The following is a 17,252-nucleotide window of genomic DNA, read 5'->3' as shown; positions in this document are numbered from 1 at the left end:
GCTTTGCCTCAGTAGATAAAGGCACTTGCCACTGAGCCTGATGGTCTGAACTCAACCCCTGGAACCCTCCTGATAGCATGAAACAACTATCTATCTCCTACATGTTGTCCTTTGACCTCCAAATGTGTAATGTTCCTACCCTACTCTCACACAGCATAAAGGAAATAAAAATAAAAAGAGACTGTGTATACTTTCTGGGTTCTACTAACCCGTGTGTGTGGCCTAGTGCTGGTTCATTGACTGCTGAGTGTTATCAGTCAGATGATAGAAGAGAGGAGTCAGAGTAATTGCTATCAATATTTGTAGCTGTTTCATTTGGCTTATGGCTACTGAACTAAAATATTAAATACTAAACATAAAATACTATATATTAGACTTACATTTGATGTGTCTGCCTTTGACTATTCAATTTAATTAATTTATTTTTGTTGCACTTTTATTGGTTTATAAAGGTTTGGGGATAAATGGGTTCATCTTTATAAGTAGTTAAGAAGCTCTTTAAAAAAAAAAAAACAAATTTACCAAAACATTTCATTTTTGACATAAGAAGAAAATGTATAAAACAGAAGTGAAACAAGCAGAAATAAACACTGGTTGAGTAGCAACCAGCACATAATATTTAACATACATATAATTTATTGCCATTTATAATTTCTAGTTCTTCAGGAAAAGGTAGGCTGTGTTAACAAATTTTTGGTTCTTCTGGGCCCCATAATGTGAATTTTGAAGAGACCAGGGGTAAGATCTATAGATCTGAATGTTCCACACAATAGAGGTGGAGGCCTGGGATTTGTGAAGAAGGGAAGAGAAGGGGGAAAAAAGAGCTAACATTAAAATATTGGGAAGATATATAATGGATGGTACTGTGGCCAGAATAAAATGAAAACTGGTGGAGGAGCTAATAAATTAGTTTCAGTTACTAACATTTTCCATTTGACAAGTATAAGAGAGTTTGCTTGTGGATGACCTAGGGACCACAGTTCAAATATAGATAGTTCTCACCTTATGATGGCCTGAATTGATATTTTTTTGTTTTTGCTTTTGAATTGTGGGAAAACTACTGTGCGGCATTAACAACTATACTTCTAATTTTTATATACATAGTACTTAGTGGTAAGACTCTGTACGGTGATCCTGGACAGAGGCAGTGAGCGGCTCTTACTTAGCCACTCAATTGCCAGAGTGATGGTGCTCTGTAGTGTCCTGTGTTGTTCAGCTATGATATTCGACAGTTTAGGCTACTAAGCATGTTATCAAGTTATGATATTTTCAACCTAAGAAATAATCCCCTAAATCCTGAAACAGCTGTCTATACATCTACTAAGTAGCCCTGTTTTAGAGACAGCATTGAGAAGCCTGAGAGAGAAGACATAATTCTACCAACTCATCTGGTTAAAACATTGGCTAGGAGATCGGCGGCGGCGGCGGCGGCAGCAGCAGCAGCAGTGGCTGCTCCAGCTGAAGGGCCATCAGCAGTGGAACCAAGGCGTCACAGGGACCAGTTAGGCCCTGCGCCCACGACCACTGACCTTCGCTGACCAGCCGGACAGCAAGCAGCTGCAGTTGTGCGGCGCCTTTCCTGCACGGAGGCCACTTCAGAACTCGGCCTCCCACCAGTCAGGAGAGGAGGATCCATCTTGGTTCCGTACTCCAGGAATCGGACAGACTGAGATCCAGATCAGTCTGGGCGGCAGCATTACATCTCCAAGTCCTGCAAGTGGCTAGCTGGGCTTCCGGGCGGCCAGCTGGGAGAAGTCAGTGTGCTCCAGTGAATCCAGCGGGCCCCAGCGGGAGCCTTCGGGTGCCTGCTTTGGGATCTGAACAGCCTGGGCAGCAGCACACTGTCTACAAGCAGTGCAGGAGGTAAGCTGTGCACCAGAGGCCAACTGGGAAGGGGCAGCTTGCACTGGTGAGTCCAGCACTGACAAGATAAACTAACACCAGTGAGATCTAGATGGCAAAAGGCAAACGCAGGAACGTCACTAACAGAAATCAAGGCAATATGGCAACATCTGAACCCAATTCTCCTCTACCAACATGTCCTGGATACCCCATCACACCAGTAAAACAAGATTTGGATTTAAAATCACTGGTCATGATGCTGGTACAGGAACACATGAAGGTCATACATAAAGAAATTCAGGAGACAATGGATCAAAAGTTAGAAGCCCTTGCAAGGGAAACACAAAAATCATTGAAAGAAATCCAGGAGAATACAAAAGCCAACAAGGAGGAAATGCAAAAAACACTTAAAGAAATACAGGAGAACTTTGCTCAACAGGCTGAGGTCATGAAAGACGAAACACAAAAATCTCTTAAAGAAATACAGGAGAACTTTGGTCAACAGGCTGAGCTCATGAAAGAGAAAACACAAAAATCTCTTAAAGAATTACAGGAAAACACTAACATGCAAGTGAAGGAGCTAAGCAAAACCATCCAGGATCTAAAATCAGAAGTAGAAACAACTAAGAAAACTCAAAGGGAGACAACTTTGGAGATAGAAAGCCTTGGGAAGAAATCAGGGGACAGAGATACAAATATCAACAACAGAATACAAGAGATAGAAGAAAGAATCTCAGATGCTGAAGATTCCATAGAAACCATGGACTCAACAGTTAAAGAAAATGCAAAATGCAAAAAGCTTGTAACCCAAAATATCCAGGAAATCCAGGACACAATGAGAAGACCAAACCTAAGGATTATAGGCATAGAGGAGAGTGAAGATTTACAACTTAAAGGGCCAGCAAATATCTTCAATAAAATTATGGAAGAAAACTTCCCTAACCTAAAGAGAGAGATGCCCATGAATATACAAGAAGCCTACAGAACTCCAAACAGACTGGACCAGAACAGAAATACTTCCCGTCACATAATAATCAAAACACCAAATGTTCTAAACAAAGAAAGAATACTAAAGGCAGTAAGAGAAAAAGGCCAAGTAACATATAAAGGAAGACCTATCAGAATCACAGCAGACTTTTCACCTGAGACTATGAAGGCTAGAAGGTCCTGGGCAGATCTCATGCAGACTCTAAGAGAACACAAATGCCAACCAAAACTACTATATCCAGCAAAACTCTCAATCACCATAGATGGAGAAACTAAGATATTTCATGACAAAACCAAGTTTACCCAATATCTATCCACAAACCCGGCCCTAAAAAGGATAATAGGAGGACAACACCAATACAAGGAGGGAAACTTCACCCTGGAAAAAGCAAGATAGTAACCTTTCATCAAACCCAAAAGAAGTTAAGCATTCAAATTTAAAAAATAACGTCAAAAATGATAGGAAGTAACAATCACTATTCCTTAATATCTCTTAACATCAATGGACTTAATGCCCCAATAAAAAGACACAGACTAACTGAATGGATACGTAAACAGGACCCTACATTTTGCTGCTTACAGGAAACACACCTCAGGGTCAAAGACAAACACTACCTTAGAGTAAAAGGCTGGAAGACAATTTTACAAGCAAATGGTCTCAGGAAACAAGCTGGAGTAGCCATTTTAATATCAGATAAAATTGACTTTCAACCCAAAGTCATCAAAAGAGACCCTGAGGGACACTTCTTGCTGGTCAAAGGAAAAATACAAAAAGAAGAACTGACAATCCTGAACATCTATGCCCCAAATGTAAGGGCACCCTCTTTTGTAAAAGAAACTTTATTAAAACTAAAAGCACACATTGCACCTAACACAATAATTGTGGGTGACTTCAACACTGCACTTTCCTCAATGGACCGATCAGGAAAACAGAAACTAAACAGGGACACAATGAAACTAATTGAAGCTTTGGACCAATTAGATTTAACAGATATATATAGAACATTCTATCCTAAAACAAAAGAATATACCTTTTTCTCAGCACCTCATGGTACCTTCTCCAAAATCGACCATATAATTGGTCACAAGACAGACCTCAACAAATATAAGAAGATCGAACTAATCCCATGCCTCCTATCTGATCACTATGGAGTAAAAGTGGTCTTCAATAGCAACAGAAACAACAGAAAGCCCACATACACGTGGAAACTGAACAATACTCTACTCAATGATACCTTGGTCAAGGAAGAAATAAAGAAAGAAATTAAAGACTTTTTAGAACACAATGAAAATGAAAACACAACATACCCAAATCTATGGGACACAATGAAAGCAGTGCTAAGAGGAAAACTCATAGCCCTGAGTGCCTCCAAAAAGAAAATGGAGAGAGCATACATTACCAGCTTAATGACACACCTGAAAGCCCTGGAACAAAAAGAAGCTATTTCGCCCAGGAGGAGTAGAAGGCAGGAAATCATCAAACTCAGGGCCGAAATCAATCAAGTAGAAACAAAGAGAACCATACAAAAAATCAACAATACCAGGAGCTGGTTCTTTGAGAAAATCAACAAGATAGATAAACCCTTAGCCAGAATGACCAAAGGGCACAGAGAAAGTATCCAAATTAACAAACTTAGAAATGAAAAGGGAGATATAACAACGGAAACTGAGGAAATCCAAAAAATCATCAGATCCTACTACAAGAGCCTATACTCAACACAACTGGAGAATCTGGAGGAAATGGACAATTTCCTTGACAGATACCAAATACCAAAATTAAATCAGGACCAACTAGACCATCTAAACAGTCCCATAATGCCTAAAGAAATAGAAGGAGTCATAGAAAGTCTTCCAACCAAAAAAAGCACAGGACCAGATGGCTTCAGTGCAGAATTCTACCAGACCTTCAAAGAAGAGTTAACACCAATACTCTTCAAACTATTCCACAAAATAGAAACAGAAGGAACACTACCCAATTCCTTCTACGAAGCCACAATTACGCTGATACCAAAGCCACACAAAGATCCAACAAAGAAAGAGAACTTCAGACCAATTTCCCTTATGAACATCGATGCAAAAATACTCAATAAAATTCTTGCCAACCGAATCCAAGAACACATCAAAACGATCATCCACCATGATCAAGTAGGCTTTATCCCAGGAATGCAGGGTTGGTTCAATATACGGAAATCCATCAATACAATCCACTACATAAACAAACTCAAAGAACAAAACCACATGGTCATTTCATTGGATGCTGAAAAAGCATTTGACAAAATTCAGCATCCCTTCATGCTTAAAGTCTTGGAGAGAACAGGAATTCAAGGCCCATACCTAAACATAGTAAAAGCAATATACAGCAAACCGGTAGCCAGCATCAAACTAAATGGAGAGAAACTTGAAGCAATCCCACTGAAATCAGGGACCAGACAAGGCTGCCCCCTTTCTCCTTATCTTTTCAATATTGTACTTGAGGTACTAGCTCGGGCAATTCGACAACATAAGGAGGTCAAAGGGATACAAATTGGAAAGGAAGAAGTCAAACTATCATTATTTGCAGACGACATGATCGTCTACCTAAGTGACCCAAAGAACTCCACTAGAGAGCTCCTACAGCTGATAAACAACTTCAGCAAAGTGGCAGGTTATAAAGTCAACTCAAGCAAATCAGTGGCCTTCCTATACTCAAAGGATAAGCAGGCTGAGAAAGAAATTAGGGAAATGACCCCCTTCACAATAGCCACAAATAGTATAAAGTATCTTGGGGTGACTCTTACCAAACATGTGAAAGATCTGTATGACAAGAACTTCAAGACTCTGAAGAAGGAAATGGAAGAAGACCTCAAAAAATGGGAAAACCTCCCATGCTCATGGATCGGCAGAATCAATATAGTTAAAATGGCCATTTTGCCTAAAGCACTATACAGATTCAATGCAATACCCATCAAAATCCCAACTCAATTCTTCACAGAGCTAGAAAGAGCAATTATCAAATTCATCTGGAACAACAAAAAACCCAGGATAGCTAAAACTATTCTCAGCAACAAAAGGAAATCTGGGGGAATCAGTATCCCTGACCTCAAGCAATACTACAGAGCAATAGTGTTAAAAACTGCATGGTATTGGTACAGTGACAGGCAGGAGGATCAATGGAACAGGATTGAAGATCCAGAAATGAACCCACACACCTATGGCCACTTGATCCTCGACAAAGAGGCTGAAAACATCCAATGGAAAAAAGATAGCCTTTTCAACAAATGGTGCTGGTTCAACTGGAGGTCAGCATGCAGAAGAATGCGAATTGATCCATCCTTGTCTCCTTGTACTAAGCTCAAATCCAAATGGATCAAGGACCTCCACATAAAGCCAGACACTCTGAAGCTAATAGAAAAAAAACTGGGGAAGACCCTTGAGGACATCGGTACAGGGAGAAAGTTTCTGAACAGAACACCAATAGCGTATGCTCTAAGAGCAAGAATTGACAAATGGGACCTCATAAAATTACAAAGTTTCTGTAAGGCAAAGGACACCATCAAGAGGACAAATCGGCAACCAACAAATTGGGAAAAGATCTTCACCAATCCTACATCAGATAGAGGGCTAATATCCAATATATATAAAGAACTCAAGAAGTTAGACTCCAGAAAACCAAACAACCCTATTAAAAAATGGGGTACAGAGTTAAACAAAGAATTCTCACCTGAAGAACTTCGGATGGCGGAGAAGCATCTTAAAAAATGCTCAACTTCATTAGTCATTAGGGAAATGCAAATCAAAACAACCCTAAGATTTCATCTTACACCAGTCAGAATGGCTAAGATTAAAAATTCAGGAGACAGCAGGTGTTGGAGAGGGTGTGGAGAAAGAGGAACACTCCTCCACTGCTGGTGGGGTTGCAAATTGGTACAACCACTCTGGAAATCAGTCTGGCGGTTCCTCCGAAAACTGGGCACCTTACTTCCAGAAGATCCTGCTATACCACTCCTGGGCATATACCCAGAAGACTCCCCACCATGTAATAAGGATACATGTTCTACTATGTTCATAGCAGCCCTATTTGTAATTGCCAGATGCTGGAAAGAACCCAGGTATCCCTCAACAGAAGAGTGGATGCAAAAAATGTGGTATATCTACACAATGGAGTACTATTCAGCCATTAGAAACAATGAATTCATGAAATTCTTAGGCAAATGGATGGAGCTAGAGAATATCATACTAAGTGAGGTAACCCAGACTCAAAAGGTGAATCATGGTATGCACTCACTAATAAGTGGATATTAACCTAGAAAACTGGAATACCCAAAACATAATCCACACATCAAATGAGGTACAAGAAGAAAGGAGGAGTGGCCCCTGGTTCTGGAAAGACTCAGTGAAACAGTATTCAGCAAAACCAGAATGGGGAAGTGGGAAGGGGTGGGTGGGAGGACAGGGGAAGAGAAGGGGGCTTGCGGGACTTTCGGGGAGTGGGGGGGCTAGAAAAGGGGAAATCATTTGAAATGTAAATAAATTATATCGAATAAAAAAAAAAAGAACTACTAAAATAAAAAAAAAATAAAAAAAAATAAATAAAAAAAAAAAAAAAAAAAAAACATTGGCTAGGTAGTGATCTCTCCTTGTAAATTTCAGGCAAGAAGGAGGGGAAAGGGGAAGGGAGAGAGAGAGACATGGGGGGGAAGCATTTTGGAAAAAAAGGAATGAGTATCTGAAGTAATCTGCTTTAAGCTGACTAGTGCTTGTGACCCACAATGGTATTCTGCTACATTTTATCTCTCTTTTAAGAAGAAACTGAATCCTGAGCCACCAGAGAGCTTGTGTACCCAGGGGAGGTGACTATGTTTCCTGGCACTTGGGACCAGTGGCAGGTTTTTGCCTCAAGCCCACTTCCCTTGCCTACAAAGCTAGGCTCCAACCCAGTGACCTCTGTGTTTACATGCCATCTGCTGAGGGGAACACAACACGTGGCTCTGAACATTTGGCTTTTTATATAGAACATTATAATTGGGAGAACAAAGGAAGGGGAAGCAGAGAACAGAACAGGAAGACCTGGAAGCGGAAGGGAAGAAAAAGGACTAGTTGGTATTGGTGTGCCAGGCAGCGTGACTCAATCTTATCTGCTTTTCCTTGAAACAAAGCAGGCTCTTCTCTGTTTTAGGTTCATTCCAAGATCTGGTCATGTCTTCCAGCCTAGGTTGGTTACTCCTGGATGTACCTTTGCATACTATTTTGTGAGTGATGATTTCTGTCTTAGTAAAACAAAATTAAAAAAAAAATAGGTGTCTCTCCCCATTTCTTGGGACATACTATGAGTGAGGGAGACATAGGGAGAAGAGACAGCAGAAGGGAAAGAGGAGGGAGAGCTACAGAAGAATGAAAGACCAAGAGGGAGAGAGCAAGAATGGATTAGGGAGTGGACGTGGTGGGGTGCAATATGTGTCTTTAGATGAGGTTCATTTTTGGACAGCTTTAAAGTGTATAATCACAAAGTCATCGTTGTTTTAGTTTTGTTTGTTATTTTTGAGTAACTCATTCCTTCTAGGCCCTTCAGGGAATTCTGTATGAGGCTGAGGATGACCTCTAATTCCTAGTCCTATCCAGTCCATCTCTCAAGGGCTCACATTACATGCCTATCATACCATGCTCAGCTTGCTGTCCCTGTTTTTAAAATTGTCTTTGATCACTTCAATCTCATAATTCTACCGTATGTGCTTCATATCATTATGTCTCTGCATATGCATGAAGGTCAAAGGGAAACACTTAGGAGTCTGTTTTCTCTACTATGTGGGTCCTGGGGATGGAATATAGGTTGTCATGTTTGCTGGCAAATGCCTCCACCCTTTGAGCCATCCCACCAGTCCCACTTTGCACAGACTCTTCTGTGGTGTTTTCAGAGCTGACCTGTCTTGCTGAGATGCATGGGTGGGCTGAGCAAGAAGAACAAACAGATTGTCTATATGACTTTGGGCAAGTCGGGTCTCTTTTCTGAGTCCATTTCCTGATATTTAAAAAGATTTGAGGAGGTGGCAGGCGAGAAGTCTCCTCTTACAGATGTTTTAAGATGCTCAAAGAAGTCCCAAGAAAATAGTGTGCATAGCAGGGGGGAGTCAGGGATCCATTAACTCTTATCGCCTTTCTCTTTCTCCCCTGTACAATGCTCAGCTTGATTGCCTGTCCTTGACATTCTTTACCACTGACAGCTGACGTTACCCCACCTCCACTTGCAGCATCTGTAGCTGTCTCCAACACAGGGGAACTGTCAGGTCTTCTAAGGCAGTGGTTAAACACTACAGCACTGGCTATGCCCTGCTATGGCTCCTGTCTTCCCCTGTGCACCTCAAGTGCTTGGATTATTTGGTCTGATTTTTAAGGTATCCTGAACATCTGCTATTGGAGACCATCTCAACTTGGATCAAATTTGCCTTGCATTAACTGCTTGGCTACGTTGATTAGTTCTTTGGATCCTTATCTCTGTTTAGAGCTTGGCTGAGGTCACTCACAGTTCTTTCAGCTTTTGCCCATCTGGACTGATTTTAATGCTTCAGTCTGCCTTAAAAACAGTAGGCCTCTGGTGTTGCTCCCTTACCTGTGTGCTTAGCATTCACCCAGTTGTGGTATTTACACTTTCCTTCACAGTCGACCTGGGTGATATATCTAAGGAGGAAGAAGTACGGAACTACAAGTGACCTTGGAGTGTTTTAACATTTTAGTCTTAAATATGCCACCTTTTACAGTTTTCCATTTAAATCTGTATCTGAACCAAAATTTACCTAATTTTTTTCTAGATTGGCTGTACTTCTGAGACTTAAACAGCAGTTTTTACCTTCTTCTAAAGAATGGTGTTTGGGAAATTGTAGGAGTGATGGGGTAGTTATTTTTTCTAATATGTATTTAATATAAATTCAAGCCCAATAAGCTTTTAAAAGGTTTGGCCATGCACTCCTTAACACTAGCTCATGCAAATAACCTGTTCTGGGAGTTAGTGATCTGCTCTTTCTTCCCCATCTTGTAAATGAATACATGGGTGCAGAGATATGTCCAGTTGAATGAAGTTCAAGTATTTCAACCGGACTCTTAGCTCATAGGCTAGTGCCTTGCTTCGCATCATCACATACCTCCTCCATCCTTTGCATCCATCTCTAATCGTGACTTTAGATTTTACATAGAATGTCTGAGCTCCTATTGTCAACATATATACCAAAATTCAATCGTGATACATGACATGCTTTGCAATACAATGGAAATAGTATTGTTTGAGGATCCAGCCATATGGGAAAGAGATGCCGCTTAACAGACAGGTTGCATGAACATACTAGTAACTGCTGGGGACTAGAGCAGACCGAGTAACAGCGCTCTTCTAGAAGAGGAAACAACCCCTAGCAAGAAAAAAACTCACCAATGGATATGGATGCTGATGCGGATGCGGATGTGGATGTGGATGCCGGTCTGGATCTGGATCTGGATCTGGATATGGAATTTGGAGGAGGCTTACTTGCTTAACAGGAATGTCCACCACTAGCTAGATTATATCACATCTCTGGTTTGTGCTCTTGGTAGATAGAATCTTTGTTTCTTCCAGAGATTTTCAGCAAGATGGACTTTTCTGAAGTTTGTTTTTTACTTGTAGTGTACACACTGACCTGTTGACAGCCTCTGTTGAAGCATTTATGGAATTTCCTCCTTCTCACTTTAGGACTTCGTCTAAGGAGGTTTATGTAAAAGCATATAGGTGTTGTTGACAGATATGTGGAGCTCAGAATCAAAGAGGACACTCAAGAGTATAGGAAGCTCAGGCAGGGTGAGTATTCTTGAATTTGCATTTGTAGAAGAAAGGAGTTCTTCTGTGCTGTTGTAACACCAAGACTGGCTAGAGTTTGTTCTCCTGAGTATATACACATCCTCAGTTTTTACCCAGCTGGCTCATTTTGAAAGGCCAGATGGCTCATCTTGGAAGGAAGCATCTTCTTAGCTCCACTTCCTTTTTTGACCGTCCAAATGACTTCTAAATAGTTTTGCTTTACTCTGTATGTGTATGTCATTGCTAGAGGTGTTTGGAGTATTTTCGTGTGCTTTAAATTTTGTGGAGACCAGGATAGAGATGATCTGTTTCATTATTACTATCAGCTGAGTAGCAGTTTCTCTATCTACTGCTCTAATAACATAGAGTTCAGGGACTTATGGAAACTGTGTGGCTGAGTTCAAATGAAAAGAAGGTCACTAGAGGAAAAAGTGGCAGCTCCGAGCACAATGAATGAGTTCATGTTTTCATGACTCACACTGACATGATACTATACATTACTTTCTTTTAGAAGGAACAGATTTTGCTTGTTCTTGTAGGAGGCATCTCTCTAAGGTCTCATTATACTGAATTGTGTGCTCTGGATTCAGTTCACCATTCATTTCCAGAACGCTGTAGTGATCTCTTTCCTCACTGTCTCTCTGTGTCCCTTGCTCTAGCTTCCTCTTGCTCTTGGTTTATTCTTTTTCACTGTGTCTCTGTGTCTGCCTTTCTCTGTCTATCTCTCTTTCTCTTTTTATCAAATTCAAGCCCTCCTGTCCTTGCAGATGTTAGCTAAACACCATGAAAATGAGCTACACATCCTTACTACATATCCTACCCATAGTGGGTTCCCCCACCATGGTCTTCCTAGGAAGGCCCTCTGTCTTCCAATTGCTCTGTTTGCATGAGTGCACCACCACGTTAGGTAGCAACTCCTCTTTGCTGTTCCACCACTCTACAGGCTTTTTTGGGTGGTGGTGGTAGAATCAAATCTAGATCTCAACATTGAAAGAAAAATGTATTTGAAAGATTGTTATTAGGCATAATGGGGCCTAGCTGGAATGCTAGAATAGAAAAGGTCTTTTTAGGTCATCTTATGCCAGAAAAGACAATTACTGATGTGAATGAGATCAAATCTTCTCAGGCAGAACTTGACTCAAGGTGTTCAGTGAGCTGACCAGGTTTCAGGTGCCATCAGAATCTACCTCAGTTTTCAAGAGAAGGACATTTCTTCCTTGGCCTCTACCAGATAACGGTTTATCAAAGTGAGTCTGAAAAGGCTTGCTGTTTGCAGTCTTTTCAAAGGACTTCTTAGTTGTTCTGACCAAACTTTCTCAGAGATACACTGTAGCCTGTGATCTTCTTGACTATCTTCCTTCTTACCCTTCTTCAGTGGTATCAGATGTACATTGTGGTCTAAAACCTTCTCTTTCTTCTTCTATCTCTCTTCCTTGTTTTTCACAGTTATCCCTCCCAAGAAATGTCTTGCCTTTCTAATTATGTTTTTACATCTAATTACAAAGGTCCCAACATGTGGAAGAATTCCTCTATTCCAACCTCTACATCCACTGTGAAGAAACTAAGGACTCTATGGTTACTCAAGCAAGACTAAAACATTCTAAGCTCTAACTCAATATTCTTTTTCAATCTGCAGTCAAAATGCATGACCATAGTTATTGTGTGCGGATGTATGAAGAAACCATATTATATTGTTTATTTGAGGATCAAACATTATTTTACTTTTGTTAAATCTGTTTTTGCTTCCTGTGAGTTACTTTGGGTTTCAGGTTCTAGTGATATATTTTCCTAATGTTTATTAAGGACAAAAGTTTTAATTAAGTAAACACTTGTGTAAGCACTGCCTGGAGTCACCTCATACATTGCCAGTAAATTCATAAAACCTCATATCTTAAACACTGTTTTGTATATCTCACTATCTTCTAGAACATATTAGGCTGAGGGGAAGATAAAACAAGAGGGCTAGAGGTAAGAAAATAAAAGAAGGAAAGCAGATGATTGGTAAGAAAGAAACTGAAAAACTCAACAAAACTGTCTCAGATACCTTGGTGGAACATCTATTATTCCCTACCACACCCTAGTCTAACATCCATTGACTCAAAATATCCCTTACTCATCTGTTGTCCAAAACCCAAGTTGAGTATTTTTATATATGAACTGAGGATTGGGTTTTTTTTCTCCTAGAAGAATCAATTAATTTATCCTCAAATTGTATGGAAGGCCTCTTCCAGTTTGAGCAGTATATTCAAGATGCACACTACATCAGAAGTCAGTAGTGTTTGGATGCTTCCTGAGAAAGATACTTGAAGAGCACTTCTTTTATCACTTAGAAACATTTGTAAGTAAAACAAGATCTTTCTCTTAATTTTAGAAATCTAAGAGCACAATTACAATACTCATCTACCACTGCTAAAATTCTTTTGGTTTAAGAGCTTTATAATGATCGTGATTTTGTTGTGCTAGTGAAACAAAACTATGGCTTGAACTCCTGTGATAATTTAATATATTCTTTGTAGTATAGTGATAATTTCACATCCCCCTTCCATTCCATAGAGACAATGTTCTGTAGAACCTTTACTTAAAGGGCATTTCTAATTTATAAGCCATTTTAAAAATCACCAAGCAAGTTGTCTTTTCAGAATAAAAAGAGGTATGAGGTGACCTCGAGATAGAACACTATCTTCTCGGATGTCATGGACTTTAAAGGCATGGGGCATTTGGATGTAAAAATATAGGTTGTGTTTCATGTAGGTAGGAAGGTATATCCTGTTATACCTGATTTGAAGAGATTTGTTAGACTCAGAGCACAAATCAAATATTGACATGCATGTGTCCTTGGATATATTGGGAGTCATCTTCCTGTGTCCTCTGTCCCTTGGTTTACAATTCAAACCTAATTAGAATAGCTGACATCCAAATTAAATCTAAGGATAGTGAAGAAATATGCCTGATTACTGTTACTATCATTGCTACTATTTACTGTTGGAGATCGAAGCTAATATCTGCTTCTTCCCAGGCAAGCACTCTGCCACTGAACTGTTTCTCCAGTCAGTTTTGGAAGGGTTTTATTTTATTATTTTTATTTTTATTTTGAGGCAGGATCTTACTTTGTTTACCAGGATGACCTAGAAGTTGCTTGGCAGCACAGGAAAATTTTGAATTCTGACCATGCCTCGGCCTCCCAAGTAGCTGGGATTATAGGCTAGTCCTAGCAGACCTGACTCAAATTATTTTTTAAATAAGAAAAGAAGATAGCTTTGTAGCTGAAAAAGACAACATAATAGTATATAGAACTACCAAAGGCCAGTTTGGGGATTTATTGAATTTGTTTCTCCAAGCCATCTAGAGAACACATTAGGTGCTCCCTGGATTTCCTTTACAGCTGATTACTGATGACATGAACTAAATGGACTATATTGCCCAGGGACACTTGAACTACTTTTTTGTTCTTACCAGGTTAGCAAGCATGTAGTGATAACCTCTTGAATGTTTCCCCAGGATCACAACCTGCAGAAAGAAGAAATGAGAAATGTTTATTTAAGGCCATCTTTCACTTTATACAATCAGTGGGATGGCTAGAATGAATGCTTTTAAGTCATCAACAATATGATAGGATTTTAGTATACAGTAGAACTGCTGCTAATTAGACTGGGTTCATTTTTGTCGTATTTCACTTGTAGTCAGATAAAACAGGAATCATTGTCAATATCAAAGTTAAAATGTCAAAACAAGGGAATAAAAAATAAAACACCGTTGGAACTTCCAGGTCAGTAGCAGCATTGCCACTTAAAATAGATGGCAAAAGCAAAGCTGATGATCCCTCACCCATGAACTGGATTTCTGTGCTTAGCTGTTGAGATGGAAAATGAGCTGAACTTAGCATACAAATTAGAAAATAGAATGTACTGTACATTTTTTTTGTTATCTGGAAAGCTTAGGGAATAGAGCACTCAAAGAATGGGGTTAATGGGATTTTCAGGTTAACTGAGGTTACTTTTGCTTATTGAAAACTTTTCTATATGCTTGCCTTCCTTTTCTTGCCTTAATGTCTTAATGTGAACGATGTGTAGCCATCTGAATGTCTTTTAATGCTGAAGGCAATGCCCTAGGGCATTCAGAGGAGTTTTCCTTCCAGGGACATTTGGCAAAGTCAGACAACATATTTGGCTATTAGCATCTAGTGGGTAAAGGTCAGGGATGCCACTAGATATCTTCCAATGCTTAGGACAGTTCTTACAACCATAATCATCTGGTCCCAAATGTCAGCGATAGTGAAGGTAAGAAACATTTCCGCAGAGCCATTATAATTATCATTATTTTCATCAGTAATGCTGTGTTAAGTACTTGGCCTTCAGTTTAAAAAGTGCTTTTTATTGTCTCTTATGTCAATGGGCTAAATATTTTCCAACCAAAGGTACTGGCTGTTTTTTTTTTCTTCTAAATGCATACGTTTATTTTATTGTAACAAAGTATACCAAACTTTTTGGTTCATTAAGCATTTTGTCAAAGAACGAGGTGCTGACACTGTCCTAGATATAGATGATGGGAACAAGGAAGTCAACAGTATAGAGATGGAAGGAACAGTCTGATGTGTACTTAAGTTTTATGTCGATGTGAAGCTAATATGATCTTTCTTTAAGTAAAACTAGGGAAAACTATCAGTATAATGGTTGGAACAGGCCTTAGAAGGAAGTAATGCAAGCCAGAGGCTGTAGGGTTAAGCTTCATGATGAATTCCTTCTGGGTCCAGCTGGGTGCAGATGTCAGAGGTTTGAAAACAATTGGTAAGGCCTCAGAATTTTACACCTAGCAAACTGGAGGCATATATGAAAGTCTGTAATTGTTATAGTTATTACAACTGCCCTTATTTTAATGTCTAAAATATGCAGGCCTTGTACTCAATGTTGTATGTGTAAGTAATTTCTATAAAATTTTAAGTCTAATTTTACACATGAAGAATCACAGCCCAAAGGTAGTTTAAATAATTTCTCCAAGGTCACATAGCCAAGAAATGGTAAAACTGGAATTAGAAGCTGGATCTTTCTTCCTGTGGAAGGATTGGTGGTGCAATTAGATCCTCCATATCTGTGCTTTCTGCATCCATATGTTTAAACAAGCCCATATTTAAAACACGGGGAAAACCATTTCAAATAGAATGTGTGCAGACTATTTTCTTGTCTCTGTTTCCCCAAGCAATGCAGTAGAAGAACTATTTGTTTAATATTTATGTAGTATTAGTTAATATAAGTAATGTATATATTATTTAAGGTATATAGAAAGACATAAATAATGGGCTATTTTGTATAAGGGACACACACATCTATTTTTGTAAATATCTGACTGCTGTAGAACCAGTCCCCTTGGCATGCCTCTTGAGTTTTCAACTTTATGGGAGTGTCTAAATTATGGACATGCAGGAGAGATTTATCTTTATTTATGTGAAGTGATAGAGATGGAAGCCAGGACTATATGCATTGCAGGGAAGTACTTTACTGAACAGTCCCATCCTCAGTTCTTTTACCATGTTAGCTCTTTTCTCCTTTCAGTAAAGAACTCAATAGATGACGGGAGCCACTCAGTGGTTCCTTATAAAATGGGCTCTGTGTTAGATGATTTCACTTGACTAAAGGCTAATGTAGATGCTCTGAGCATGTTTAAAGTAGATTAGGCTAAGCTAGGATTTGAGGTAGGTTAAGAATATTATGACTTAATATATTTTCAATTTCCAATCATTTTATTTATACCAAATGCTGATGATTGTTCTCAAGTTTTGCAGAGGAGTATGACAAGATGTCTAAGGGGTAAAGCAGAAAGGGAAGGTGCCAAGAAGGTACTTGTTAGGAATTGAACCTTTGAGTATCGTGTTTACTTTCTTGCTATTATAAAAACTCAAGCCATTTTTGTATGTATTTATCTGTGTGTGTGTGTGTGTGTGTGTAAGAGAGCACAGAGAGATGTTTTCAATTAATTTAAAATATGAACCACATTTCAGACTGATTATGTATGAAGGAAATGAAAGGTTAATGAATGTCTTGAGGAGGTGATTTTTCACACTGCCATGACACAAAATAAGTTGTTAGGTGTCTTCTGGGATGTATTCTTCAGTGTCTGCTCCTGAGAAACATCTTTGCTGGTGACATTTGTTAACTTTTGGTGGCAAGTTGGGACCATACATTTGTTGAATTTTTAATTCACTGACAACCCTCACATAATAAAACTAGAAGGTTTTGAATACTTCGTGAAAAATGAACAACATTCCTAAGGACACGTGACAAACTCGGAGAAAAATAAGGAAGGCTGTTTCAGTAGAGACCACATTTAGTGTGCCTTTTCACATAAGAAAGGCCAGAAGAAACAATACACAGCAGTAGTGCCAGTAGCTGAGCCCTGAATGACAATCCAGAGGTTGGATTTGGTCATGCACTCACTGCTTGACTGCGGACAAATCACTCAACTTTCTGAGTTTCCATTCACTTATCCACAATTTGACACTAGCTCTCCTAGCAAGGTCGCCATGATCAAACTGGAGAACATCTCCAAACATGGTTGAGATCAGAATGGTGAAGTATGCAGCATTACTCCCTATAGGGAGGGGTTGTTCATTAAGACACTGCATCTTCAGTTTCAG

At 39.4% G+C, this 17,252-nt stretch overlaps 1 protein-coding gene across 2 annotated transcripts in view; it reads right to left on the bottom strand.

Moving 5' to 3' along the window:
• The window catches only part of Gria3 (glutamate ionotropic receptor AMPA type subunit 3), a 277,086-nt gene that overhangs the window by 100,107 nt on the left and 159,727 nt on the right, over window positions 1-17,252 (bottom strand). For both annotated transcript variants that reach the window (XM_052171184.1, XM_052171185.1), the window contains exon 5: window positions 14,078-14,131. In XM_052171184.1, the coding sequence (XP_052027144.1) occupies window positions 14,078-14,131 (54 nt within the window). The remainder of the gene's footprint in view (window positions 1-14,077; window positions 14,132-17,252) is intronic.

The sequence above is a fragment of the Apodemus sylvaticus genome, chromosome X (assembly GCF_947179515.1).
Source record: "Apodemus sylvaticus chromosome X, mApoSyl1.1, whole genome shotgun sequence".
NCBI lineage: Eukaryota > Metazoa > Chordata > Mammalia > Rodentia > Muridae > Apodemus > Apodemus sylvaticus.
The sequence above is the reverse complement of the archived record's forward strand: the minus strand, read 5'-3'. Positions and strand labels throughout refer to the sequence as shown.